The 25,731-nt window shown below is 41.5% G+C and overlaps 1 protein-coding gene across 1 annotated transcript in view; it reads left to right on the forward strand.

Moving 5' to 3' along the window:
• ARHGAP22 (Rho GTPase activating protein 22) overlaps nt 1–25,731 on the forward strand; it is a 121,598-nt gene that overhangs the window by 60,107 nt on the left and 35,760 nt on the right. The window contains exon 4 of the mRNA XM_053983702.1: nt 24,899–25,027. Within this exon, the coding sequence (XP_053839677.1) occupies nt 24,899–25,027 (129 nt within the window). The remainder of the gene's footprint in view (nt 1–24,898; nt 25,028–25,731) is intronic.

Genomic DNA, 25,731 nt, shown 5'->3' on the forward strand with positions numbered 1-25,731 from the left:
CTGTGCTAAACTTCTTGCTAGTAGGACTTGGAACAGAATTGCATCTATTTCCTGTGCTGAGGCTGTAAACAAAGGCTCTTTCCCCACTATCACAGAACTTACAGGTTTTGAGATTTATTCTGTTCTGGTTTATTTATTTGTCACTAAAAGCCATCCTTTGTGTCCAGTTGAAGCAGTAAAACTGTGTTACCAAGCAGTTTATTGTGTCAGCATCTCTTAACTAAGCTGTACAGATTTACCATTTTGTCTTGTTCTGCTTTGTAAGTGCTATAGATACTTTTGTCCTCATCCTGTTCTGAGTACCTGAATAATTTAATTTACTTCATTTCCAAAATGAATTAAGAAAAATGTGACAAGGCTCTGGGATTTCCTGTTGAGAGTACATAGGCCTGAAGTCATGTGCTGTCTCATTGTGTATGTGTTTTCCCTTGAAAACCCTAATTCTAAAAACTATGATTATGTAAAACTTGCAGCTTTCATCAGTAAAGAACAAGTCTGTTAATGCTTATGGATTTAAAATAAAGATACAAAATAGGATCTGCAAAGGCTCAGAAACCAGAAGATGGATAATAATGAAAAATTCCCATTGGTTGGAAGCCCATCTCCTGATTTTGCTGAGCTGACCTGATATTTATGAATGCCTGGAGTGACAATGATTCAGAAGCCAGAATGTGTTCAGGCTGGATGACCAACAAAAGTCACTGCTGCTTTAAAAACATGTCATTCAAAAATCTGTTAAGACAAAAATGCCTTCTGGAAGCTATCTGTGGACTTCCCACTACACTGTAATCTTCTGAACCAGGTGGATTTTCATCACATCACATCTATCTACCCTCCATGTAGCAGGGAAACAGCATGTCTTTCCCTACCATTGCCTGTCCTGTTAAACTAGGGGAAAAAAGAAAAGGAGAAAAGTAGGGCAAACTCTGTAGCCTTTATGCAGGGAAAGTCCCATCAACTTCAGTGGGAGACTTGGCTCAGGGAGAAGTACAGGAGCCAGGCCAAAGTTTTCATTCTGGTTTTCCAGAAGCTAGTATTCCATGTTTGTAGATTAATGCCACGTATCTTTGCAGAAGTGGCCTATGAAATGCCTTCAACTCAGTGGACTTCTCCCATTTAATTCCTGCAACTTCCAGTTGTTTTGTTTAAAAAAAAATATTCTTCATTGGAACATGTTTGACTGAATGTGACATTAGGAATACAGCCAGCAGTGCTCGAATATACTTATACATAGGCATAAATTAAACCCCATCCTTGCTAAGGGACAGATAAGCATGAAGGGTCTCAGTGTTCTCAGATGAATCATACTTAGCTCATCAGTGGGTGCCTTGATTTAATGAAGCCACAGTATGTTAATGTTAACACTGCAGAAAAAGCTGAAAAGTTACAGGCAGCCATGCTAACTAGCTACAAGCATTTAAAAGCCTGGGCATGAGCTCCTACTTGGCTATTCTGGCCATAATTAATGATGACAAGTATGTTGGAAAAATAATTATTTTGCTTGCTTTTAAAGACAATTACTTCGCTTGAGGCGAATGAAGGGGTGGGATTTATGTGGCTGTAATAAGCATATGTTGATGGCATCGTCCCAGAAGAATATTATAGCCACAGGATCTTTTTAATTGACCTGAGATTCCTTTGTTCTGCAGATGCCATTTATGTATGTGGTCACAGGCTAAAATGACCCTACTTGTTCTAGGGCAGGTTTAGTTCTAAACTGCTGAAAGGAAAAAAAAAAAAAAAATCCTGCTTTTATCAGCCCAATCAGCAACAGATAGAAATCTCTCCTGGTCACTTTGTAGGTGGAGAATTTTTTTTTTTTTTAAATTGGTACCCCGAGTGCATGCTCTTTTCATCTGATAAAATAGGAGTTAGGGGTATGGAAGCAGGCTGAGGTATTATTGCAGTCATCTGGTATCACTCCTGTGTCTGGGCTTGCAAAGCAGAGCAGCTTTTGCCTGGCACACCATGATGCCATCCTCTGACAGCCACCTGCCTGCTCGTTACCCTGCTGGGCTGCAGAGCCTTGGTCCCTTTCCAGCCTGGACACGGTGCTGGAGTCAGGGAGGGAGCACCTGCTTCTCTAGCAGCTGCCATTCTGCAGCAGGCAGGTGTTACTGTGGGATGGAGGACAGCTCCACCCTCCTGCCCACCCCTCACTGGCACTCGAGCACTGTGGGAGCCACAGCCTCATCACACAGTCTGTGATGAGATCCTGTAACAACAAGGTTGTGTCTTACTGCCTTTCTCTCTGAGTTTCATGCTAACTGAGCCCAGGTGGGAAATAACAGCAGAAAATCCCCCAAGGCTGCAATTCAGTGGAAGATTTCAACATGTGCAAACAACTAATGACCTTTAATAGAAATGAGGAGTTTTCATGTTTGCTGTCAGTCTTTTCATTGTTCATCTAAGATGGTAAAATCTTCTTGGGTGTCCTCTTCTTGGGAGAGAGAAGAGGAACTAAAAAGCTATATGCTGCTCACTTACATATCAGAAAAACCTCCCTGTTGTTCCCTTTTTTAATCATTGTGGTGGTTATACAGAAGTCAGAGTCCCTTTCTCCAGTTCCCATCTGTAAGATGGAGAAGATGATGCTGTCTTTCAGTAAAGTATTTTGAAACCTGATCCTGAAATTTGTTACAGAAACTGCAGTTATGAAGAGCCATGGCTGCTTTTCTCCACACTACTTAGCCTTCTTCTAATAGTAAAGGTTGTGCTCTGTGCACTCCCAAGTCAGTGTCTCTGAACTGGGATCTGAAGTTGGAGGAAGGAGGATGAATAAAATAGGAGAAACCCACTAATCATATGTTAATGTGGTTTTAGTATGATGATACATAACAGAAAAATTTAGATTTCTTGAAGTCCCAGTTGCATCTAGCCCATTCTAAAAGCATTACTAAAGGAAGCAGTCTTAACAGTGGGTGAATGATAACATTTGATGGTTTGGGTCCAATTCATTCCATTCTATTCTTGGTGTCTGCAGATTTCTGTCAGGATGGAAATTTTTACCTGATTTCAGTCTGTGTGTAGAGATGATGAAGGAAAGCTATGCCTGAAGAACAGAAGAGTGCCAGAGGATAAAGAATAAACAGTTCTCTCATCATGAAGATACAAGGTCTTAGGGTTTCTCAAAGTAGGCTGTGGTGGTAGGAGGTGGGGAGGGATAGAGAGAGATCCTGTGTTTCATTGCCCTGGATGAGAGATACAAATGATTGTTTACATAAGTTCAAAGTTCTCCCTGGAAATTGCAAGTCTAACAGGAGGGCAACCTCTGTTTTTAGCTCCGAGGGCAGAGTGAGTTGGAAATGAGGCAGAATATAAGGTACTGGAGTTAAAAGCACTAGGGGTTTGTGCAAGGTCGTTAAAGGGCCAGAGTCTAAGGCAGCTGGGAGGGATTACTGCATTAGTCTGTATTTGACCCTGTGTTAAACTGGCAGAAAAGGGAGTTCCCTTATGGTTGTGCTGTGGTTTTTACTGGTTGGGTTTTGGTTTTTTTTTTTAAATTCACTGAGTGCAAAAAGGCAGACTTAGTTCATCAGGAACTCCAGTCCGGTGTGTCACTGCATGTGGGACGTGTTTGCTGGCAAAGAGGAAGTTGGTGTTTTGAGGGCTGTTTGGGCATGACATCTTTTCCCATGTACCACAAAATGATAGCACGAGGAAGTGTCATGAGGTTCAGGAATGAACTCAGAGTTTATCCTACTGTTTAACTTCTCCTTCAAAATAACCAGATTCTAGAGCAAATTTTTGTTTAGGGTCTGCTGGAAGGAATTAGGAGTGATGGAAAGGGCTCACACCCCCAAATATTTCCAGATATCCATGGAAAGATTTGTGAGGCCATAAGTTATGTAAAATCTGGGAGAACATGTGAGGGATTTTTTTGATGACACAAGATCAGGCAGTGTTTCCAGATTAAATATGGTGTAGATTGGGCTATCTCCAAGGCAGAGCAGTAGCTAGCTTGGGCCCCCATTCCAAAGTGATATGTTGCTGTGGCAGCTGAGTAATATACAACTTCTACCTGAGAAAAATGCTTCCTTCTTTTATGACACTGTACATTCCCCAAGTCCAACCCAGAGCCTGCAGTGGTTCACAGATGGCAGTTGCCTGTGTCACTGACTCATAAGGACTCTTTTCTCATCTCTTTCGTTTCTACTGTTCCTCTCTGCTCCATACATGCTTAAGAACCAAATGGGATTTTACAATATCAGGTTGACCTGACCTTAGCTTCAGGTGTGCTATGGAAGAATTATTTATGCCTGAAAGCTTGTCAGCTGATTTCAAAACTATCTAATGAAAGAGCAGACCGTTGTTGGGTTGTTTGGTTCAGGGTTTTTTTTTTTTGTTTTGTATGATACTACAGATACAGGAACAATTGCATCCTATTGAATATCATGGGATTTATGAATTCTAAACTGTGGTGAAGTTTTTCAGATGGCTTGCTGAATGGATTTTTCTTGAGCATAAAACTTGTCTTTCCCAAAAAAATGGAATATTTATTTCCATGCTGACAACAAATGGTTCAAGAAAAGGCACAGCTAGGAGCTCCATATCTTGTGAAGTGCAGCCCTGTTCTTTTACAGTCTTCCTTATAGTGTTGTATATTCTTTTACCTTATGAGAGGAGTACTGGTTTCCTTTGGATCAGTTCCTTTGCCAGTCTAGAAAGCTGACTTCAAATCCAGTCAGTGGGTTCATGGTTATAGATTACAAAATGTTTTCCCTTGCTGGCAAGTAGCTGCTTTCTTGTATCTTAGTCACTGATGACTTGGCAGTACCCTAAAAGCTGGAATCAGTAAAAGCCAAGAGCTAAAGCACCACTGGAAATACAGATTATTTGTATTTATGCATTTTCCATAAATCCATGAACCTTTAAATGGGTGAATTCCATCTTTGGGTCATTACACATAGGAGGGGTTGAAGCATAGAAACACTAGTATGCCCAAGACTAGGGTAGTCAAATTTGTGGCATTGTCCTTTATGTTCCAAGGAATGAGGTGTAGCCTGCCCAACCAATAGGCTGTGGTTGAGTGAATTAGAGGTAGGTGACTAGAAGGAGGCAAACACTAATAAATGTCATTGCCATAAAATGTACTGTCCCAACTATATGGAATTTGAAAAGATATGAAGTCAGTACCAAACTGCCTTAAACGCTCCAGAGAGGCAGCAGAAGCAACAGGAATAAGATGGAATTTCAAAATCAAGTCATCCTGGTTAAATAAAAGCAAAAGATTTTTAGGAGACCTAAAAGCAGCACGGTGGACTAAGAGGAAATAAACTACTGTAATCATATAGGACAAAGCAATGGGGTTAAGTCCTGGTTCTTCTCTTATTACCCACTGCCCAAGAGACTCAAAGATTTTTTTTTTTTTTTTTTTTTTTTTTTTTTCTTTTTTAATAAAAGCACTCTCACACTGTTACCCCATTTGAAAAACAGAGAAACTGAGGCATGGGGTAGTGGGATGACTGTCTGGAATCAAAACATCCTGAAGCAAGTTTTCTTGTGCCTAACTGGAATTGAGGAGATAGCCAGAAGTGCCTAAGGAGGAAATGAAGAGATTACCCAGAGACATGAGAGGAGATTTATAGTGCTACATTTTCTGTTCAATACAAGGACTGGTTAATAGAATCAGGTTTTTTTATGTTAGCCAAACCTGTTGTGCTTTTTTTTTTCTTTTCAACATATGTTGCTGTAGCAGCTGAGTAATGCAGAAGTTCTGCCTGAAAAAATGCTTCCTCCTTATATGATACTGTACATATTGTCATGGAAATTGTCCTCATTTCCCCCGAGCACACTTTAAATAACTCGAACAGCAGTGCTAATGAGCAGAAAGATATCTGCAATCCCCACCGTGCAACTTGACATACTTTATTCCAGTCTGAATTCCCTTTGCTCATCTCTGAGCATTTTAAAGATCTGGTATAATAATTTGATTTCTCTCTTTGGTCTGTTCATTTTGCTCTAAGCACTTGATAATAAAAGGTCAGCTTTGGCTGAAACCTCAGTGTTGCAGCCATGCCGTTTTTTACTGCCAAATATCTTAAGAAAAGCAAGTGTCTCCGAAAGGGTAAGTCATTATATTTTATGTGTGTTTAGTGTTGTCTGTTTTGCTTTAAATGACAGTAAAGGATTTATTTTGAATTAAAAAGCAGTGGAAATGGATCTATTCATGCTGCCTGTCATTTAGCACTGGGGGTTTTGTTAGGCTGTGTGCAGTTTTGGTTCAAGATACAGTGTATGTTATTATCTTGCAGTTTACATTCAGAAAAGCCGACTAAGCGAGAGGATGTTTAACTCTTTAAACATGGAGCATGTGTTTTGCACAGGGATGGAATCCCTGATGCAGAACAAAACAGCAACAGAGAATGTGTGTGTTTGTTTTTACACATAAGTTTAGGTAGGCAGCTGAGTAATGGTCCGCTATTTTTTGTCTCTCTTGTGCAAAAGGAGCATTTTATTTTCACTCTACACTAAAATAATAAAATAAATGATATTTAGTGAAGGAACAGCACATTTCCTCTTAGCATCTCTCCTGTGTAGGGGTGCCTGAGTGCATGACTCCACAGAGATTTTTCAGCTTGCTGTTGTGAGGTTCACTTTGTGAATTGCTGTGTGGGCTTTTTCAGGAAATACTGATTTTTCTCCGGGTACATAGAAAACTCTTCATGAGAGCAATCTGCCTCTAGCATTGTAGAAATTGACAGTGTAGTAAAGTCCCAATACACACATTCATTGTAAATTATTTTTTTCCTTTGCATGTGTCTTCATTGTAACATTTGTTGTTTAGCCAGCAATCGAGATGTGGGGTTTGCAGAAAGACGAATGGCAGTGATTTTGTGTGTCTGGAACATGCATTAGTTCCAGAGGATCTGAGGAATCGACTTACTCACCTGGCTAATTTTATATATATTACTTGGCACTTGTGAATGTTTGTGTTTATTTAATATGTGCATTTCTCTAATTCCTTGTTGGAATATTAATTTTTTTAAAGAGATACATGAAAATGGGAATTGTATAGGTTTTCATCACTGGTGTACAGTTGAGGAAAATATTTTGGGAAAAAAAGTTAAAGAAAACAAATTTGCATTACCTTTTTTTTTTTCTTCTGGGTTTCTATTTTAAAATGGGATTGCACAAGAGCTAGCAGTTGAGATGTGATAATTTAGTTAAGCTGACCTGTAGATGCTGGTTCAAACAATTTGGTATTTTGCTGAGTGAAATGTGTATGCACATATACAAATTTACACAATAATTCAGAAATTCCTAAGGATAGAATCATCTCAGTAAAGCTTTTATTACAAAGAATGAAAAAATATTATAACTGGATTATTAATTTGATTGTGATAAATTAGTTTTTAGAGTTTTGTTGTACATGTGTACATAAAAATGGCACTTTACAAGGGGGCATAGGATGATTTTTGGTCATCTCCTGGGGGCACCCAGCTGTTCAATGTTTCATTTCCTTATGGTATGTGCCACAGTAGCAATGTGTTTCCAGCCAGGGGCTGAGGGAGGGTGCCTGCCTTACCTGTGTCTGCATTGCAGGGAGGGGCTGATGGTACAGCCAGGAGAGGTAAGGCTGGGCCTTTGAGAGACAGCTGAGGGATGTTCAGGGAGCAGCAGCCAGTTGTACTCTTAGTGAGTCACTACCAACAGGAAAATTGTCAGCCAGCTGAACTGACGGTGTTTCCTCTTGGAGCCTGTTTCTGCCAAAATCTGTCTGATCTGTGAAATCCATCCAACTGCCCAGAACACCTCCTGAACCAGGCTGCCAGAGTAAGGACTCCTGATTCCTTCTGGTGCTCTCTCTGCTGTGTGCTATCTTTCTGTTCTTACTCCCAGAACAGTCTGGGAAGGACGGTGCTAAATCGGTGTGTGTCTGAGTGGGAAATGCTGAGGTAGCTGAGCTTCTCCATGAGCTGTTCAGTACTAGTCCATCACTAATCTTGCTTTGAAGAAGCTGGACTCGTGACAGCTTTTCAGCCACTTTCCATCCAGTTACTTAAGGCAATCCCCTTTATCTCCCTTTCAGAAAGCACTTAATTTGCAGAGGGTTTTACTGTCATCTGAATAAGGACATCCTTCCCAGTAAGCAAATGTGGTTGTTCAAAGGCATTAAATTATTTGCGTGCCTTAGGCATAGCATTAAAAATGTGGTTGCATAAAAACTGTAGTAGCCACAGGCCCCAGTGGCTCTGACTTTGGTGTTCTCTGTGTCTCTGAACAGGGAAGGAGCAAACCATCAGGAGGAGTGAGATTAGTGTATGATCTGTGGTCTCTTTCCCCCAGGTTCAGATGGTCTAGGGACAGAAGCTGGGCTATGGACAAGTTCATGGCCAGAAATATTGTTTGAATGGAAAACAAAACTCCCAGGTAAACGCTCCTGGTTCAGCCTTGAGAGGGAACTTGCCTAGATTAATACAGGAAGTGGTCAGCAGAGATGGGAACTGGAAGCTGATTCTCCAAAGTCGGAAATCCCAGGCAGTGCAGGATTTTGTGTAGTAGCTCTTTTATACCAGGTTGTAGCTGAAGCCTGTTTCTTTCCAAATGAGATTTATTCTCACAATGCACCATTTTATCTCCTCACTAGTATTCCAGGCCAGGCCACACTGTGTTTTGAATTAATTCCCTCCTTTTTTTGTGGAGGCTGCAAGAGTTTCCAGACATGCCTGAAATGAAACACCCAAGCCAAAGCACAGTGTTCTCTCTGGCTGTATATCCTGTGCTATGCAGACTGTTGGGCCTGTGGAGACTTCCTGTAGGTCTCATTTGGTGACACAGCCTTACCCTACTCATACCCTCTGTTAAACATGCAGCAATGACAGATTCTGGATTCTAAAATTCCTTTGTTTTTTCCTATTATCAGTTTAACCTCCATCAAACTCCTATCAGTTACATCCACCTTAAATAAGTTACACCTCTTAAATAAGGCATCAAAACAATGAAACTGTTTATTAACCTCTGCAGCCTGTTGTTAAAACCTTCAGTTTTCTCATGTCTTTTTCCAATTTTTTGTTTTGTTTTGTTTTGTTTGGCCATTTCCTGAGCACTGGATCAATACTATTCGAAACTGGGTTATAAAATGTCATATAGTCATATATGCCTCTGATCTGGCAAGCCATTGTCAATTTTTCACTTATGTCTTCATTTCTAGTGGGCAAAAAAGAAAGCTTCAGCTTTAGGAAAGCCTTTTCCACTTTAATTCAAAAGAATTTAATAATGAATGTTTTATTGCCAAGTGGTCCTTACTTTTCTGCAGCTGTAGATTTACAGGACTTCAAAGCTGGATGATTAAGGTGTAGTTTTAGTTTGTAGCCAGGCAAGCCAAACAACTTAAACTTCAAAGGAGGGGAGTGTACTTTAATGTTGTGGGCTCAGCCTTTGTGTTCAGCAAACGGAACTGCTGGGAAAATGCCATGTGCAGCAGACAAGTGATGTGGCTGCCACTCCTGGGAGGGGTCAGCTGGCTGCTGCCTGAGAAGAGCAGCCCATGCCCAGCAACCTCAGGATATTTGATGGTTGACAGGTCATTTTTGCATGATGTCGACCTACAAGACTTTCAGCTTTGCTTTCAGTATTCTTAAAGCTCCTGTCTCTGGGGACCTCCAAGGCTGGTCATGCTAACAACAGAATTTGAGCCTGAGCTCTGTTACCTCTCCTGCTTCATTTTGTCTGTGCCTGATTGTTTTCCTCCTTTGATATGCTCACAAGGTGGATGGTTTTATACACATTATGAAAGTTGAGAAAGGCTGTCCTGGCAAATTGAAGCATTCAATCCATACAACACTATGATTTGAGGGGAATAAGGTACAGGACTGGAAGTAAGGATGCTCTGCATCTTTGGCAGTCATGCTGAAAAGAGGCCACTGTGATTTTGCTTTTCTGTTAATACTTAATGCAGTTAACCCAACTATATATCTCCAGTTTGATATAGCAGGGTTAGAGGAGAGAAAAAAGGAGCTTAGACAGATTCATGGTTAGATAGACCTGGAAATTGTGGTGGTGTGTGGCTTTTCTTTCAACTCTGAAGCCCAAGCAATGTGACCCTAACCCTTTGTGTTTTATTAAACTCTTTATTGCACTTACCTGGTGGATGCTCCAGTTCAGAAAGTAGAACAAAAGCCTCATGATGAGGCAGAAAAGGGCCTGGATAGTTCTTACTTCTTGAACTGGTGTATTATTTACTAGGACTGCTTCCTTGACTAGAAATCAGTCTTAAAAATCCCTACAAATAAATTAATTCCATAGGCTTAGGATGCAGCAAGGTGCAAGCATGCAATGGTGATACCCTGAAGTGGTATCAAAGGATCAAAGAGGATCAAAACAAGGTGCTTGGGTGTAGAGGATGAGTCCACAGTCTGGATCCTGCCTGTACACTTGACTGTTTCAAGTTGTTGGAGCCCCCAGGAAATAGTGTGCTGGACTCCATGGGATGGGAAATATGAAAGGAGCTGGCAGGACACCACAGAGACATGTCTTTTGTTCAGTAAATGACTTGCAAAGCCATGTGGCTCTGGTGCCAATCTCCCTCACCAGTATTAAAATCTGAGTGGAACTGGGGCTTTATCCAGTCAGTATCTAGGCTTTTGTGGGATCTGGGCCACTGTCTCCACAGGGCTCTGGGATTCAGCAGCCAGAGAGGGCAGTGCAGTGCTGCCAAGAGTCCAAGAGTCGTAGTGCTCTAGAGGCAGAGTTGGCCAACAGTGCGCTGCCTCTCAGTGACCCACGTGCACACTGCTGAGAGAGCGGTGACTTCAGCTCACCAGTTAAAGCTCTCCAGAGACAGGAGGTGCCAGGCAACCTCTGGAGCTGCTGAGCGAAGGAGCAGCTTTGTGAGACACAGTACACTCCTAATTTCCTATGTGGCTTTCCCGTTTTGAGAGCGCTGCTTTGATGAGAAAATGGCCTCCTTTCCTCTCCCATCCTGTGCTGGGAGAACAAGCTTCATGCTGTTCAGCTTTTTTTCTTTCATTCTTTGCTCTCTGCTTTCTAGGGCTGGCACTGCCTTTGCAGTTCTACACAACCAACCCTCTAAACAGTATTCCTTGCTTTGTGAGAATCAATGTTTGATTAATCCAGGTGCCTGGATGTGGAACTTGTGTTTTTCATTCTGACTCTGCTAGCTGATAGCCAGTGTCATACTGGAAATCATTGAGTGTCTCTGTATCTCAGTTCTCCACTGGTATGTAGGACTTCCTCATTGTGGCATTCAAAGGGTTTTTTTTTTGTTAAATACAGAGAAGGCATCTCTCCACTGATGTGCGATATAACCTGGGAAAGTAGTTTCGGTCTATGTTCCTGTTCTCCCAGAACACTTGTGTTTAATTCTATGCGAAAAGCATATTCCAACAATGGAGAATAATTTTTTTACCTTCTTTAATTTATTTGTTAATAGCTAATGCATGCACTGAAATCAATTCTGTTCTCATATACTTATCATAAGATTGATTTGCAGTTTCTGTGGTGTGACTGTTCCATATTTGAAAAAGACCATCCAAGCTGTGTTGGATGTTTTTAATTGGACAGAACAGTAACAGAACTGAACTAGATGAAGCTCATCTTAGGATAAGGAGTATGGTGTAAAGAGTTCTTTTTTCTGTTGACTTCCTGAGAGTCAGCCTTCCTCATATTTAGACTCATAGACAGGACTAGAATATCTGCAAACAGGAGCTTTTGAGGCTTACAAGGGCTTGACTGTGCATTTAGAAATACACTTCTTTGTTATGATCATTACACGCATGTAGTGCTTTCATGATTTGGTATCCAGATCACCTAACTGGTGATCTTAAATTAAACAAGGCAAGAGAATTAAAACCTCTCTAGAAGGCTGGAGAAGCTGTGTCTGTTTGACAAGTGCTTGCAGATTTGCTTCAGAGATCATGGATTGAGTTTTCACTTAGAGGTAACTGGCAGAGACCAGACTTTGAAGACAATAGTTTACTGCTGCCTTGGGTTTCTGCTTTCACAATATGAACATTTAAATAAAGAACATGGTACAATGGAACCTTCCGTGTCTTTAATGCTAGAGCACTGAAACTGGCTGCAGTCACAAGCCGTGCAAGCTTATAGCCCTGTTATTTTTCCCTATGTTTTAGATTTGTATCCCCTTTTAGGGACTTTCAAACTCATCTGATTGCTCTTAATTAAAAAAATGTAGAAGGGAAGAGTAGGGGGCACTTGCTATGCTCCCCTCATTCCTTCTGTTACCTGACTGGGGCTCTGACAAATCATGAAGCCATCTGTAGGTTTTTTTTTCCAGCCTTGCAGACCATTAACCCAAATGGTTCTTCGATTTCCGAACCATGTCCTCCCAGCCCCTGTGTAGCACAGCTTTACTATAGATACATAATTCATTATTTAGAAAGCTGCTGTTTTAATGTAATATTAAACAGGCAGCAGCTCAGCAGGTGTCCCCAAGGTAAGGAAGGCAGTATGCTGCTGGCAGCAGCTGCTGCCTTTAGGCTTATCAAGATTTCTTTGTTTTGAAACGGAAGCTGGAAGGCATTTTTAATACGTGCCCTGTCATTGGCTGAGCAGATCCTGGTTTCTGGCTGTTATTCTGCCTTTGACTACAAAGACAAATGCTTGTAACACATTCTGCCTGCAATGGCTGCATACAGTTCTGTGCTCTGGAGAAAGGAGCAGGCTGAGGAGAGAGAAGAGGCTCACAAAGCAGATATGTGTGCCCTGTTTCCTCCTTGCATTTTTCTTAGTGGACCAACTGGGCTCAGCGAATCTGTGCAGTGGCCCAACTTACACCAGCATTTTCAAAGTGGGCTTTCTGCTTCTACAAACATAAAAATATGCAAATATGTTGCCTGTAGAGGGGATTCCAAATAGCGAGAGTGATATTCTGCTGGTCTCATGCAAGTTCTATTTCTCTGTGGCCTAAATCTGTATAATGAGATTTAATTTATGTTGTTCATACCACTGGCAGAATCAGCTCAAATTCTGGCATTTCCATTCAAGTAGTATATCACAATGAGCATTGAGCAAGGCTTTTTAGTTCTTTGGGATAAGAACTTCATCTTCTGTATTTGAACATTATAAAATACGTTGATGGCTGGGTTTCCCCAGAATATGTGGGTCTTAAAATGGTCACAAGTCAACTGCATGTGCAATGTTTCTTGCTCTGGAGATAACTGGGGTGTAGTTACAGAGTTTGGCTGCCCAGTATGGTCATCCATGCAGCAAATATGCTCACACCAGGAGAAAGTTGCTCTATTACACTTGGTTGCTGTACATACCTGTGTTAGCCTCCAGGACTTTTGGGGCAGGTGCCTGTGAGTTGTAATGTCTGCTGAGCATTTGCTTCCTTTCTGTGCTCCTTTGTGGAAATTCCTTTAGTTTCCCTTGTTAATAAAGAGACTCTGTCTTTCTAGAGCTGTGACCTAGCTTTGATCAGTAGCCTTTGCTTGAAACATGACAGACCTGCAAACTTTCAAATAACATAAGATTGCTTAGAGGACATTTTGGAAATGTAGCGTAGCCCTCAGTAGGTGTCAGTGTGCTTTGCTAAGAGACTGAGAGTCAGGTGTAGTGGAGAGGAGGCTGCTAACCCAGGTTTTCCTATAGAAGGATTTCCCTTTTGCCAGCTAACCATTCTGGATGAAGACTATCAGGACAGATCATGTAAACTACAGTGCCTTGCAGATCTAGGAAGACCAGTGAAAGTTCAAGGGCTTCTGTGGGAAGGATGTCACTTCAGTGGGGTTTGCCCTAGCCCACGAGTACGGAGATGTCCAGGTAGGAATGCTGTACCAGCTCGGAAGCTGCTGTTTGGAGGAGCTGGGCAGCAACAGCTCAGTGGCTGATTGGCTTGGTGCTGATGAACTTTCTGCACCGTGGGAGTGGAAGCTTGCACAGTAATGTTTGAGGCAGATCTGCTGTGCTGGATGAAAACTATGAGTAGTCTCAAACTCTAAATTGTGCTTCTATGAGCAGTCTGCCTGGACTGTGAGCTCTAAGGTTATGCACCTGAGCTTTACCCTCTGCCTCTGCAACTCAAAGGTGACTGTGTCAGCTTGTCAGATGAGACACTACCCATGTGGAGGCCTTTGACCTGTGATGGAGACACACAGCTGTCAGAATGGGATGCAGTGGAAGGGTACATCTGTATGTAATATTGGCAGTGAATTTTGCAACACAGAACTTCCACTGGGAAATCCAGAGTCAGAAGCATTCTGTGCAACATTCCCTTGAACCTCAGTGGGAACAAGGCCACCAGCTGAAGACATTTCTTAGGATGAGTTGTTGTTTACCTAACAGTTTTTTTCATTTCTTTTTTAAGTCTGATCTAAACCAGCATGTTTCTGAAAAGTGAGCTTATATCAGCTAATAATTAACCACTTCAAAGGAACTTCTGTGGGCATTCTGATAATGCTGTTAACTGGGAGGAGTTTGTTCATTGCCAGTGAGTGGACACAATTAGAATTGATGTTTCTAAGCATTGTTCTGGTAGCAGTTCACTGACAGTTGTCCTAAAGCACAAAGAACTGAGGCCCAGCTTTTTGCACTGCCCAGCCTGGAGTCCTTTAGCCATCCAGAGTTGTGCTCTGAGCAGCTGCAGTGCTGGGCCCAGTGACAAGGGTGTGCTTCCCACTTTGTGCCAAGGAGCGTTGCTGTGGCAGTGAAGAATGCTGTGTGCTACACCGTCATGTTTAGAAGATTCATTGATACCGGAGGAGACTGCTGTAAAATTGTTAGTCTGTGCAAACTGTAACAAGGCTACAGACTTGGATCAGAATATCCCTGAGCTCTTCTGTTTGGATGTGGATCAGCAGTACTTCCATCTGCATTGTCTCATCATTAGTATTGGCAAGGGTTTCCTCAGACTTGTCAGCGTTTTGCCAAAGGCCTACAGTATATATGCTTTGGCATTTCAGTCCTTTTTCTGTGTTAATGTGACAAATAGCTTCGTTTTTTGTAAAAACAAAGTCTGCAACTGTTCAGTCCTTAATGATAGTCCATTAATTTGCTGCTGCCAAAACTGTGCTTGTAAAGCTTCAGTTACTTTACTAAAGAAGATAATAATGCTCGTAATTGGTTGGCTTGAATTTCTGCAGTACTCTGTATTCAGTCTACGGAGAATCAGAGTCTTTACAGGCTCAGCTAAAAGCTCTGGCATCTGCAGCTTAAGCTTTACCAGTGGATGGCTTCTTTTTCATTCTCCTTAGTCCAAGGTTCAGTGCATTGGCTAAGATGGGAGACATGTAGTCTTTTAAAAATGCAGTGAGGATGTCTTTGGTTTCATGGTGGATTAAGTGCAGGAGAAATCAAAGATAGGCTTATGAGGGGCAAAGTGGAGGCAGAAGGAGGTTGTAGAGAGATGTATTCAGAAGGCATGAACCACTTCATTCCTGTCATGGAGCAGACCTGGTAAATGTGAGCTCAGCAGTTCAGAAAAAGTGTAGAAGTCGGATATTATCTCTCCAATATGAAATTATTAAAGAAAAATACATAAGAATTCACTATTCTGATGTTATGGTAAGTAATTTCATGTCAGAATATAAAATTTTTGTCAACTTTTGGTTTTGGTGTGAAAGATTTGAAGAAATGTATGAGAATTAGAAAAGTACTTGTGGTTGCATGGTAATGCTTAAAAATTATCCAGTCATTTCCATTCAGATTTTTCAAAGCAGGAAGTATCATCATCTTTGGTCAGGAAGGAATTTCCTCCCTTATAATAGCATGTAAACATAACCACAGTTGGAATATATAATTTGATACATTCTTCAGAAGTGTTGAGCACTTGCTGCTTTGGAGAACCACATAGAACCATATGGCCTGTTTTGCACAACTGTGCTACTATTTTCTGAGTCTGTCATGCATATATTTGTAGTTTCTTTTTTGTACCCTCAAATTAAGTTGATTTAATTTAGATGCCTCCTGTAATGTGCCTTGTAGGGACAAACACACAGCTCCTGCCAGGTAGCCTAAATTACCTCCTTGTGAGTCTGTGGCTTCTGCTGGCCTGAGAAAGAAATCATTTCTTCTCCTTTCCAATCAGAGGTTAACAAAATGACTGCAGGCACATAGTCCAGGCAGTTCCACACCATCACCATAGAGGTCTGGGCTCATTGTAACTCTCTAGATCTGAAATACACTGAGGAAAGGCAGTAAGGGTTAGTTTTCTGGAGTGGAAGAAAAGGAGGGTAAGGCAAAGCAGCCTGCTGTTGCTACAAGACTGTCTGTGGAATGTGCTGGGGAAAAAAAAAAGTCTTGCTCCCCCTTGTAATCCCCAGTTGCCATCACCAGGTCTTCTTCCATGAGGGGATGAAATTACTGCTTTCCCCCTTGCCCCCCCAGCACACCTGTAGAGAGGGGTAGAATTTGTCCTGTTGTTATTCTAAAACAGACAGATCACGAAGTGAACAGCTCCCTGAGAGCTGGTGACCTGTCAGACAGATTCTAAAAGAAAGGTTTGCAAGTTCTGAAGCACAACTGTGTGTAAATGCAAGTGGATGAAGTGCAGCTATGCCTAGGCTCCCAACACTTTCACATTCTTTTCCATTAGGAGCTCTGGCAAGGAAAACAGTATTAGCATTGGCAGAGGCAACACTGTACCCTAAATTTGTCTGCTTGGTCAGTAGATACTGCTGTAAGAGGCAGTGAGTGTGCCATTGCACAGTGAGAGCTCCACCTAAGAATGGAGCTTTCTGTTAGGATGCAGGCTTTGAATTGAACATGCTTAACCTCCACAGTAACCTCCTGTGAGGAAACATTATTTGAGTCAAGAGCCAGAAGAGTTTAAAGCAGTCTAGCTCCTGAGACATCTTTGGACGTGATCAGAATATTGGTACTCTGGAATTCTCACTTGGGATGAAACATGCAAGTCACAACAAAGGTAAAGTGGTGTCATGCAGCTCCTAGAAATTGCTGGTGTAGTAGTTGTTCCTCATGTTAATAATTATTGCTGATTGACTCCTCTTTGTGATCCTCCTTGCTGGCCTCCTAAACTAGCTGTGACCGTGTTGGAAAGTTTTCATCCTTTGCTGCTAGCTAGTAGAAGCTGATAACAAAGCAGTTAAAACACAGCTTGTTTATAGGGATATTGTATGGTGCTGGGGCACATTTCACAAGCTCCTGAAACCCCTGTGTTTGGGGAGGCAGTGTGATCATTGTTAATGTCTGTTCCTTTTATGGAGTAAAGCAGTAGTGGGCAGAAGGTGGAGGGATTGGTGCCTGAGCTGTGCTGGTACAAGGGAGATGCTGCGTCCTTGAAAAAAAATGCACTTAGTTGCATGTTATGCCTGGGCTCATCTGAATTCTAAATATTGGGCTGCTGCAGTTGAAGTGGCCTTTCTTCCATTGTGAAGTCCCTTCAGCCCCTGAGCTGTACTTCATGGCCACAGTGAGCAGCACATCCCAGGCAGCATAGTAGTAGTCTCTTGTCTAAAATTGCAAATAACTGAAAACAGGGAGACGTGAAAGCATGGGTGTACTAGTGCCATAAATATGTTTTTAATGTCAGAAATATAACTTAAAAATGACTGAAACTATTGAAAACTTTGAGAAGTTCAGACAAGGGCAGATAAAGCACATTAAAGAAAAATCAGTTCAATTAGACTCAAACATTTCACAGCACTGAACTCATGTAAGCAGGTTTTACAAGCAGGAGTTCAAGGTGAAGCTTGTGTGCAATTCTACTTTTTCTTGAAGAGTACTTGAAGTTATTTTTCACCCTTCCTCTTACCTTGCATCATTTTTTTTTTTCTGCTTGCTGTGGTTCCTGGAGTGTGACATCCCTTTACTAGCATTTGGCCCATCTGGAATATGGGTTCTGTTTATTTCCAAGGCATTGCTTTCTTTGAAGTGGTTGGTAGTCTAAAACAGTTATTCACTTTAATTAATAGATAAAAGTCTAGAGTAATAAGGTCACATGCATTATCAAGAAAGACATCTCCAGGCAGGATAGTTATACTAGCCAGACACAGGTTTTATGTATAACAGGTCAGAGATTTAGTTTAATCTTAATTTCTTTCATATAGTTTCAGTAATCCTACACGTGAAACTGACAACTGACACAGATCACTAGCCTTAGGTTTATAAGGGTTTTCTGTAGTCCATGTACCAGTACAGAGAAGCTTTATTAAGGACTCTGTTCATGTTAAATCTTGTCAGATGTTTTTGCGTAAGAAACCACAGCTCTGAGGTTCTCATCTCTTTGTTGGTGCATTTTTAAAACAGTTTAATGGCTTCTGAAACCACAGAAAGCATGGGAGGGGAGAAGAGATCACAGGGCTTTTGGATTGCTTAATAGAAGCCCAGTGGCTTCAGAATGTTTGCCTGCTTTTACTTTATTCTCTGGGATGAGGTCTAAGGTATGGTATCAAAAAACCATTTACTGACTCATTAAAATCCTCTGCAGTGATTTTGACTTGGAAAATTTGATCAACTTCTACTTGTAGCTACCATGGAACTTGGTGAAATAAAAAGTGCTTAAGGAAATAAGACATTTAATATTTGTCTGAGAAGTCATAAATCCTGCCCTAAGAAAACGTGAACTGGGTCAGTTTGAGCTGAACTTCCTCATTACAATAAAAGGTATTTGAGACTTCCTTTTTCTCATTGACATAACCAAATGAATATTGAATGCTGAAATCCCCCTAAGCTCCTTCCAAAGTGTGGAAATGAAACACCTTTCACCTACAAAGGCGTCTGTTTCTTTAGAACAAAACGTGATTATGTTGTCCATTGGAACTGTGACACAGTGAATGTATTTTGATTCAAAGCTTGCTTCTTTCATGTGCACTCCACATGCCTTGGTTTTTTTTTAGTTTTGTATGCCCTTAAAATATGATCATGCATCAGCTCCAAATCAACTTCCAAGTCATATATTCCATATATAAACAGATGGGTGGGTGGGGGTAGATGGACAGATACAAACAAAAAAAAAAATCATGGCAAGCACACATAACTGTTTACTGTAGTTAAATTCCTCACAAATCTTACCCATACTGGGAAACCCCCAGTTTTCTTTGTTTTTATCTTACTCCTTGACTACTTCAGATTTTGCTTGCTGTTTTTTCTGTTCTCAGGCAGCCTAAATGGACCATTTCAAGATGAGTTTCATACTCACAGCAATTTTCCCCTTATATTAAAGAATAATTCAGAAAAAAAAAAAGAAAAGAAAAAAAGCAGAGAAGTTTAAACTGATGCTGATGGCAGGTTAACCCAGGACTCAGCTGTAATAGAAAAGGGTCTATCTCCAACATTCAGCCTTGTGAAAACCTTTGGGGTGGAAAGTGCTCAGGTTGGAGGTTCAACATTAGCTGGAATCAAAGGTAAGAAGACTGAAGAAATGGAATTAGGTTTCAAGTGTCTATTCAAAGCATTCTTAATGAACTTTTGCTTACTCATTGATATTTTTTTTGTCTCTTGATCCAAAGATCAAGATTGGTTTTCTTTGTTTTTTTTTTTTTTTTCCTGCTGTGCAAAGAAAGATTCCCTCTAACAGAGCTGCCGTTATTCTTGACAGAATTCATCTCCGCATTTTTGACCTTCTTTCATTATCAGGGAGATCTTTGAGCCCCAAATTCTGATGCTCACCTTAAAGTCAATCATAAAGACCAGGTCAGGGAAGATGAATCATCGCAATTGTTCTTTTCAGCAGTGAGTTTTTGACCATTTGTCAAGATCTTTGTTGCTGCTTGTCTGCAGTCAAAGGCTTCCTGTCACTACCTGCTGTAGCACTGAGGGCAGACACGTCAGCTGGGCCGTGTTTCCCAGCAGCCGCCCTTCCCCATCCAGCTGCTGCAGCAGCCCCCGCGCACGGCCGGCTGGAATCCACTCACTGACAGTACTGCAGCTGCTGTCCACACCAAAGCACTGCAAACACAAAAACAAACAGGTCACTCTATACACATACACAAGCTACTGTAGTGGGTAACTTCTCAGGAGGCTCATACAAGGAAAATGCACGAGCACATCAGTAAGAAGAATGATGTAAGAAATGGGTGAAAGGCAAACCAGAGGGAGGACGTGGAAGTAAACGAAGTTACCTAAGCAAAGAAAGAAGCTGCCAGCTTCAGAACTCCACAGCAGCTTTGCTTGAGAATATACAAGTTCCTCCTTTTACATGAAATGAGGCAGTCTCATCTCCCATGCAGAAGTTCAGTCCTGCTCCCCCTGAATTTCTTTTCCATACAGACAAAGGGGATCTAAGGCTTGGCTTCACAAGTGATCTTAAGAAGGTTAAGCTTGAGTGAATGAGGTTCAAGGCAAACAAAAAAATTCAAGCTTTTCCTCATCCGAAAGAGCTGTATAAAGGCAGAGATGCAGCCTGTCTGTTGCAGATTCTTTGAACAGGGACACAGGGCAGGACAAGTAAATTTAACAAAATGATACCTTATGTTTTGCATGTTCCAGTGAATGCGTACGTGTCTAAGGATGGTCAAAAAAAGGATTTTCAGTAAATGGGGCCTTGAAGATAGATGGTGACTCCAGCTGCTGTTGCAGCACCCCATCTCACCTTTAGCAAGATTTAGTCCCAGTTTTTTTGCATTTAACCTCCCTTTTTGTGGGGCATCGGGGAAAGCAGAAAGGAGGATAATTTCTAAGGATTGGGAGGTGGACATTACTTTGAGGTGACTGCTGCCATTAGCAGGTCATGGCTCCTAGGCCATATGAAATGAAGAAACTGTGAGTGGAGGCAGAGGAGAGCAGTTCTGCCAGCCTGAGTTAGTCTGGTCCTGGAGAGAGAGCATTTGTGCACTGCAGCTGGGGGCCTGGAGCTAAACTGTTCCCCCCAGGCAAAGATACCTACCAGGGTATGTAAAGCACTTTGACAAAGGTACCTTGAGACAGGGGCAGCAAAGCATTCAAGTCAGCTGGGACCTGCAGCCCTTTTGATGGGGAGCAACAACCAAACAAGTCTTTGAATCCTTCTAGGCTCTTACATGTACTGTATATGCTGACATGGTTGCCATCGCCTTTCCCACTCTTCAGGTTGATTTCTGTACATTGGATGAGAGGCAAATCGAGCTGCCAAGTTGCTTCATGGATAAGGAAATCCAGTGCATCTTGTCCAGCATACACAAATCTGCAGCAGGCAACTGAATACAGGATCCCCTGGTCATAGGCTAATGCTAAAGCAGGTGGACTGTTCATCCCCAGAGTTAAGACTCCTGTTCCTGCCACATCATTTGAGACACTTGCACTCTGTTTGTGTTTGCATACAGTTTTATTTTGTCTTTGGTCTGGAGATTAAAGTAGCTTTGAGCAAAAGGAATGCTCAAATGGAATGTCAGCCCATGGCAATCCTGAGCTACACAGGGTTTGTCTCTGAGGCCCAATCCTGTTTATATGGAAGCTTAATTAAAGATGAGTGAGAAAGGGCTGGAGTTCCCTTAGTGGTAGAGAAGAGGTGTGAATTCAGTAGCTGAATATGAACTTCATCCTGCTGTGAGAGACAAAACTAAAATTCTGTCTCCAAGTGTTTCTGGGCAGGAAGCTTTGAAATTGTTTTCCTAAAACAATTCCTAAAGTCTAGTGTGTTTTATTTGATAGAGTGTTGTGTTTCCAATTCAAACCTGAAATCCATTTTAGGGTCCTGCTTTGTGTCTGAGCCCATAGAAGAAATAATCTGTGAACTTCAGGTAAAATTCTAGACTTGAAAGAAGTTTCTTGTGACATTGTTTCCTTGGGCTGGCTGTTTATTTGTTTGTAGAGCTTGTTGGGTGTTTGGGTTTTTTTTAAGAAGATCTAGGTGTTTGAATTGGCTGTTTCTCATTCTTGTGACCACCAAGACTGAAGAGCTGTTGAATGTCACAACAATGTAGAAAGAGATATGTCTGAACTCTGCTTTTCGTAACCTCTAATTTTTCTGCTTGATGTCTCAAGCATGTAGTGGAAGGAACCCGCCAAATGTACAAAGAAATATGAGTAAATTGTTACTAAAAAGAAAAATGTTTACAGGTGGGTCTCCATGCTCTGCCACTGGACAGTCACATCATGCTAACATAAGCAATTCTGAAGTGCATTCTTATTTCTAAGCTGGCCTTCGTATGTGGAGTTGTTTTCATTTGCTTGTACTTACATGTCTAGTCACTGCTGACTCTCCCACAGGCAGATTGTAGGGTCATGGCCTTGCTCCTGTTTCAAGTTTTAGTGGGGAAAGCCAAACATGGAGGAACTGTATGTAGTCTTTGGCAGAATCTCAGGACTGGTGTGTATGGAAATCTTTTTTTCCCCATTCAGTTTTTGCTTTTTGCAGACTCAAATAGAAGTATAAATGTTTGGGTTTTTTTCTTCCCGTAAATGCTTGCATGAAAGCTGTCCATGAAGGTTTAGAAAGCAGCTGGCTGGTCCAAAGTAGCAGCTTAAGGGAAGGGGACTTGTAGTCAGGTCCCTCTGGTACAGTGACTCCTTGGGAAGATGCTCATGCCAGTTTTGCAGAAGTCCATAAGTCATCATCCTCTACTTATTGTGCTTCTTATGACAATCTTTGTATGGATTAGTGCAGCTAATTCCACAGAATTTACAGTTCGTGATTAATTTTGAGACAAGCTTCCGGTCTCTTCTTGCCCTTCATGGCTTGGGTGGGCAAGTTCTCAGCTGATCCCTTTAAACTTAAGAACAAGATGTATTTTAATATTGACCAGACTCAGTTATTTGCTGGTGGTGGGACCCATATGGTAAATGTCTTTTTGATGCTGTTTCATTCCTTTGAAAAATGATGGCCTAGCTTGAGCTCAGGCCACCTGTCTGCCAAATACCACGTCCTGAAACCTATTTTGGATGTGCATTGAGGGCTGTGAAAAGCCTCTTTCAATCATATCTCCTATGAAACATTTGATTATGAAAAAGGGTGAGTCAGTAGATAAGCTGGGTAAGGTGCAAGAATTAGACTTCATGACCTCTGCTTTCACCATGAGGCTGAGTATGTTGATAAAGATTTAGGCAGTGACAGGAATTCCAGTCACATACTACTATTGTTAATATTCAATTCTTTACAGCTAAATATTCAGTGGACCTTATGGGAATGAAGGATTCTGTCCTGTTATCTCAATTTTCTTCCATAAAGGCAGATGCCCATCTTGACCATCCATACAGCCAGAGGCAGCAAAATTTTAATTAACTTAATGTAGAGCCCAGCTGAGAAGGCAAAGGCTTCAATGGGGGTGTAGCCTGAGGAAGAAGAGGGTCAGGCTGATTGAACACCTGTAGGGTAATAGAGCTGTTGACAATCCCTGTAGTTAAAATCAACAAAACATCCAGGCTTTCACTGTTGGTATTATACCACAATCTTTGAATTCTCAAGTCAGTAGATTAGATAGGAGCTATTTTTTCTGGTTCTGCATAGAACAAGGACTGCAGTTTCCTGCACAGACAGTTTTGTATGCAGAGGATGAAGTATGTCATCCTCACAGTGGAAGATGGTGGGACATTGATCTGTTAGGATGCCTGCACCCTAGCCTTGAGCTAGAGAGCTCTTCTCTTTATATACCTTAAGGAATATGAATAATTCAGTAAATTAAAAAATGGGAGACTGTCCAAGAGGCTTTGGGCACATGTGGGGAAAAAGTGTCATGGCTTTTGTTTCTTAAGCTGCAAAGCTAGTCCCTGGTGGCTGCTGGTTTTCCTCTTTACTGAAAGACTGCCTCAGTTTCCCAGTTTAGTGAATTGCTTCTCGGAGAACCACAAAATACTTCCCAATGTATCTCAGCTTACCACTTCTGCTTTGCAAATCAATAAATGTTCCATGAGTGTGTCAAGGCAAGAAAACAATTAATAGCAAGAAAAAGTACTTCCTTGGCTTGCAGGCAGCTCCCAGCTTGCTTCTTTCCCCAGATTAGCAAGGATTTAAGAAGCACATGTTCTGTGTATGCTAAATCAGCTCTGCAGAAACCACAGCATAGCATCATTCTGCTCTTATCTCTGAATTCCATGGGCAGGCAATCTCAGCTGCTCAGCACAGGCTGGCAGCTTTAGCTTGCCAGTAGGTGCTGAAAGCCATGTAAGCGTGGAAATGACAGTGACACACAGCTCAGATGTTATCTCCGTAGCAAAGCCAAAGGCAGTTTCCATGGTGATGGAGAAGCTCCGGACTGCTGGGGATGCAGCTGCCAAACTGGACAGGATCAGTAGCCTTTTCATACAGAGGCTGTTCTAATAAAGCTTTTATGTGTTTATGTGGCACTCACTAGGTTGTATCCAGCTCTGGAACATAAAATGAAGGGTCAGGGGAAGATTTAAATTGTTGGAGTGAGTGCTGACCCAAAAATGAAACAGGAAAAGCAGGGTCAAAATGTTTTGATTATTGAAGTATCCACAAGGGACAGTTTTTTGTGGCAGCTTGAGTGAATTTGATATTCTGGTCAGTGCTTTTCTGCACACCAACATTAATAGCTCCTAAAATTTTTACATCAAGTGGAAGAGTCAGAATCATGTCCCCAGCTCTTAGCTTTCTTCTGAATTGGATCCAAAATCAGAATGGGTCTCTTTCTCTATATTGAGACTATAAATATCCCAGAGACTTGGGGAAAGTGGAAGATCTTGTGACTTCTACATCTGAAGCATTTTAAAGTGTCTTACACTTCACTTGGTCCCTCTTTTGGGTAAAAATCTCTCAATACCTCAGCACAGGTATGTGGAATTAATTACTTACTTTTTCTATAGCGTCTTACAGCCTCTGCTTTTACTTTTCTTATTGCTGAGACAGCAGATACAACATCGTCAGGTTTCCCACGCTGGAAATGCATATTTTGCACATCTGCTTTGATCTTCTATCAACCTGTGCTCTGTGGGTGCTGCAGCACATCTGCAGGAATTGTCTGTAAAACTGATCAATTAAAATAGTAATTTAATTATTTTGACTGAGATTTTTGGTGGTGTTAAACTTTGGTTGCTCTCTTGTAAACTGGATGCTAAAAGAGATTTGTATTCTGTCTTTCAGGTGGTGCAGGGGACCGGGAAAAGATGCCTGTCAATCATGAGGCTTTCCTGCTCATGGCTAATTCCCAGAATGAAATGGAAGACTGGGTGAAAGCCATCCGACGGGTTATATGGGCTCCATTTGGTGGAGGTATTGCAAATAGCTCACATGCACATAAATTAAAACATTTGCCTCAAGGTAAAACATATTCTTGTGATACTAGGATATGTGTAACACTGTAAAATCATTGAGATGTCTCGATAAGCTCATGATTGTCTGAAGTGTTTTGAAGCAAGGGATGGGGTTGATTTTTTTTTTTTATTTTTGGTAGGGGGTGGACAGGAATGAAAAGGGAGTGCACATCCAGAGTGTATAACTGTCTTAGAAATGGGCGGTAGTAAAAACATACCACTATTGTCAGTATTCAGTTCTTTACAGCTAAATATTCGGTGGACCTTAGGGAATGAAGGATTCTGTCCTGTTATCTCAATTTTCTTCCATAAGGGCAGATGCCCATCTTGACCATCCATACAGCCAGAGGCAGCAAAACTTTAATTAACTTAATGTAGAGCCCAGCTGAGAAGGCAAAGGCTTCAATGGGGGTGTAGCCTGAGGAAGAAGAGGGTCAGGCTGAGTGAACACCTGTAGGGTAATAGAGCTGTTGACAATCCCTGTAGTTAAAATCAACAAAACATCCAGGCTTTCACTGTTGGTATTATACCACAATCTTTGAATTCTCAAATCAGTAGATTAGGTAGGAGTTGTTTTTTTCTGGTTCTGCATAGAACAAGGACTCACAGATGTTTTCTTCTGGGTTTGGTGTTGGTGACAGCAGCTGCTGGCCTGGTACTGGA

The sequence above is a fragment of the Vidua macroura genome, chromosome 8, assembly GCF_024509145.1.
Source record: "Vidua macroura isolate BioBank_ID:100142 chromosome 8, ASM2450914v1, whole genome shotgun sequence".
NCBI lineage: Eukaryota > Metazoa > Chordata > Aves > Passeriformes > Viduidae > Vidua > Vidua macroura.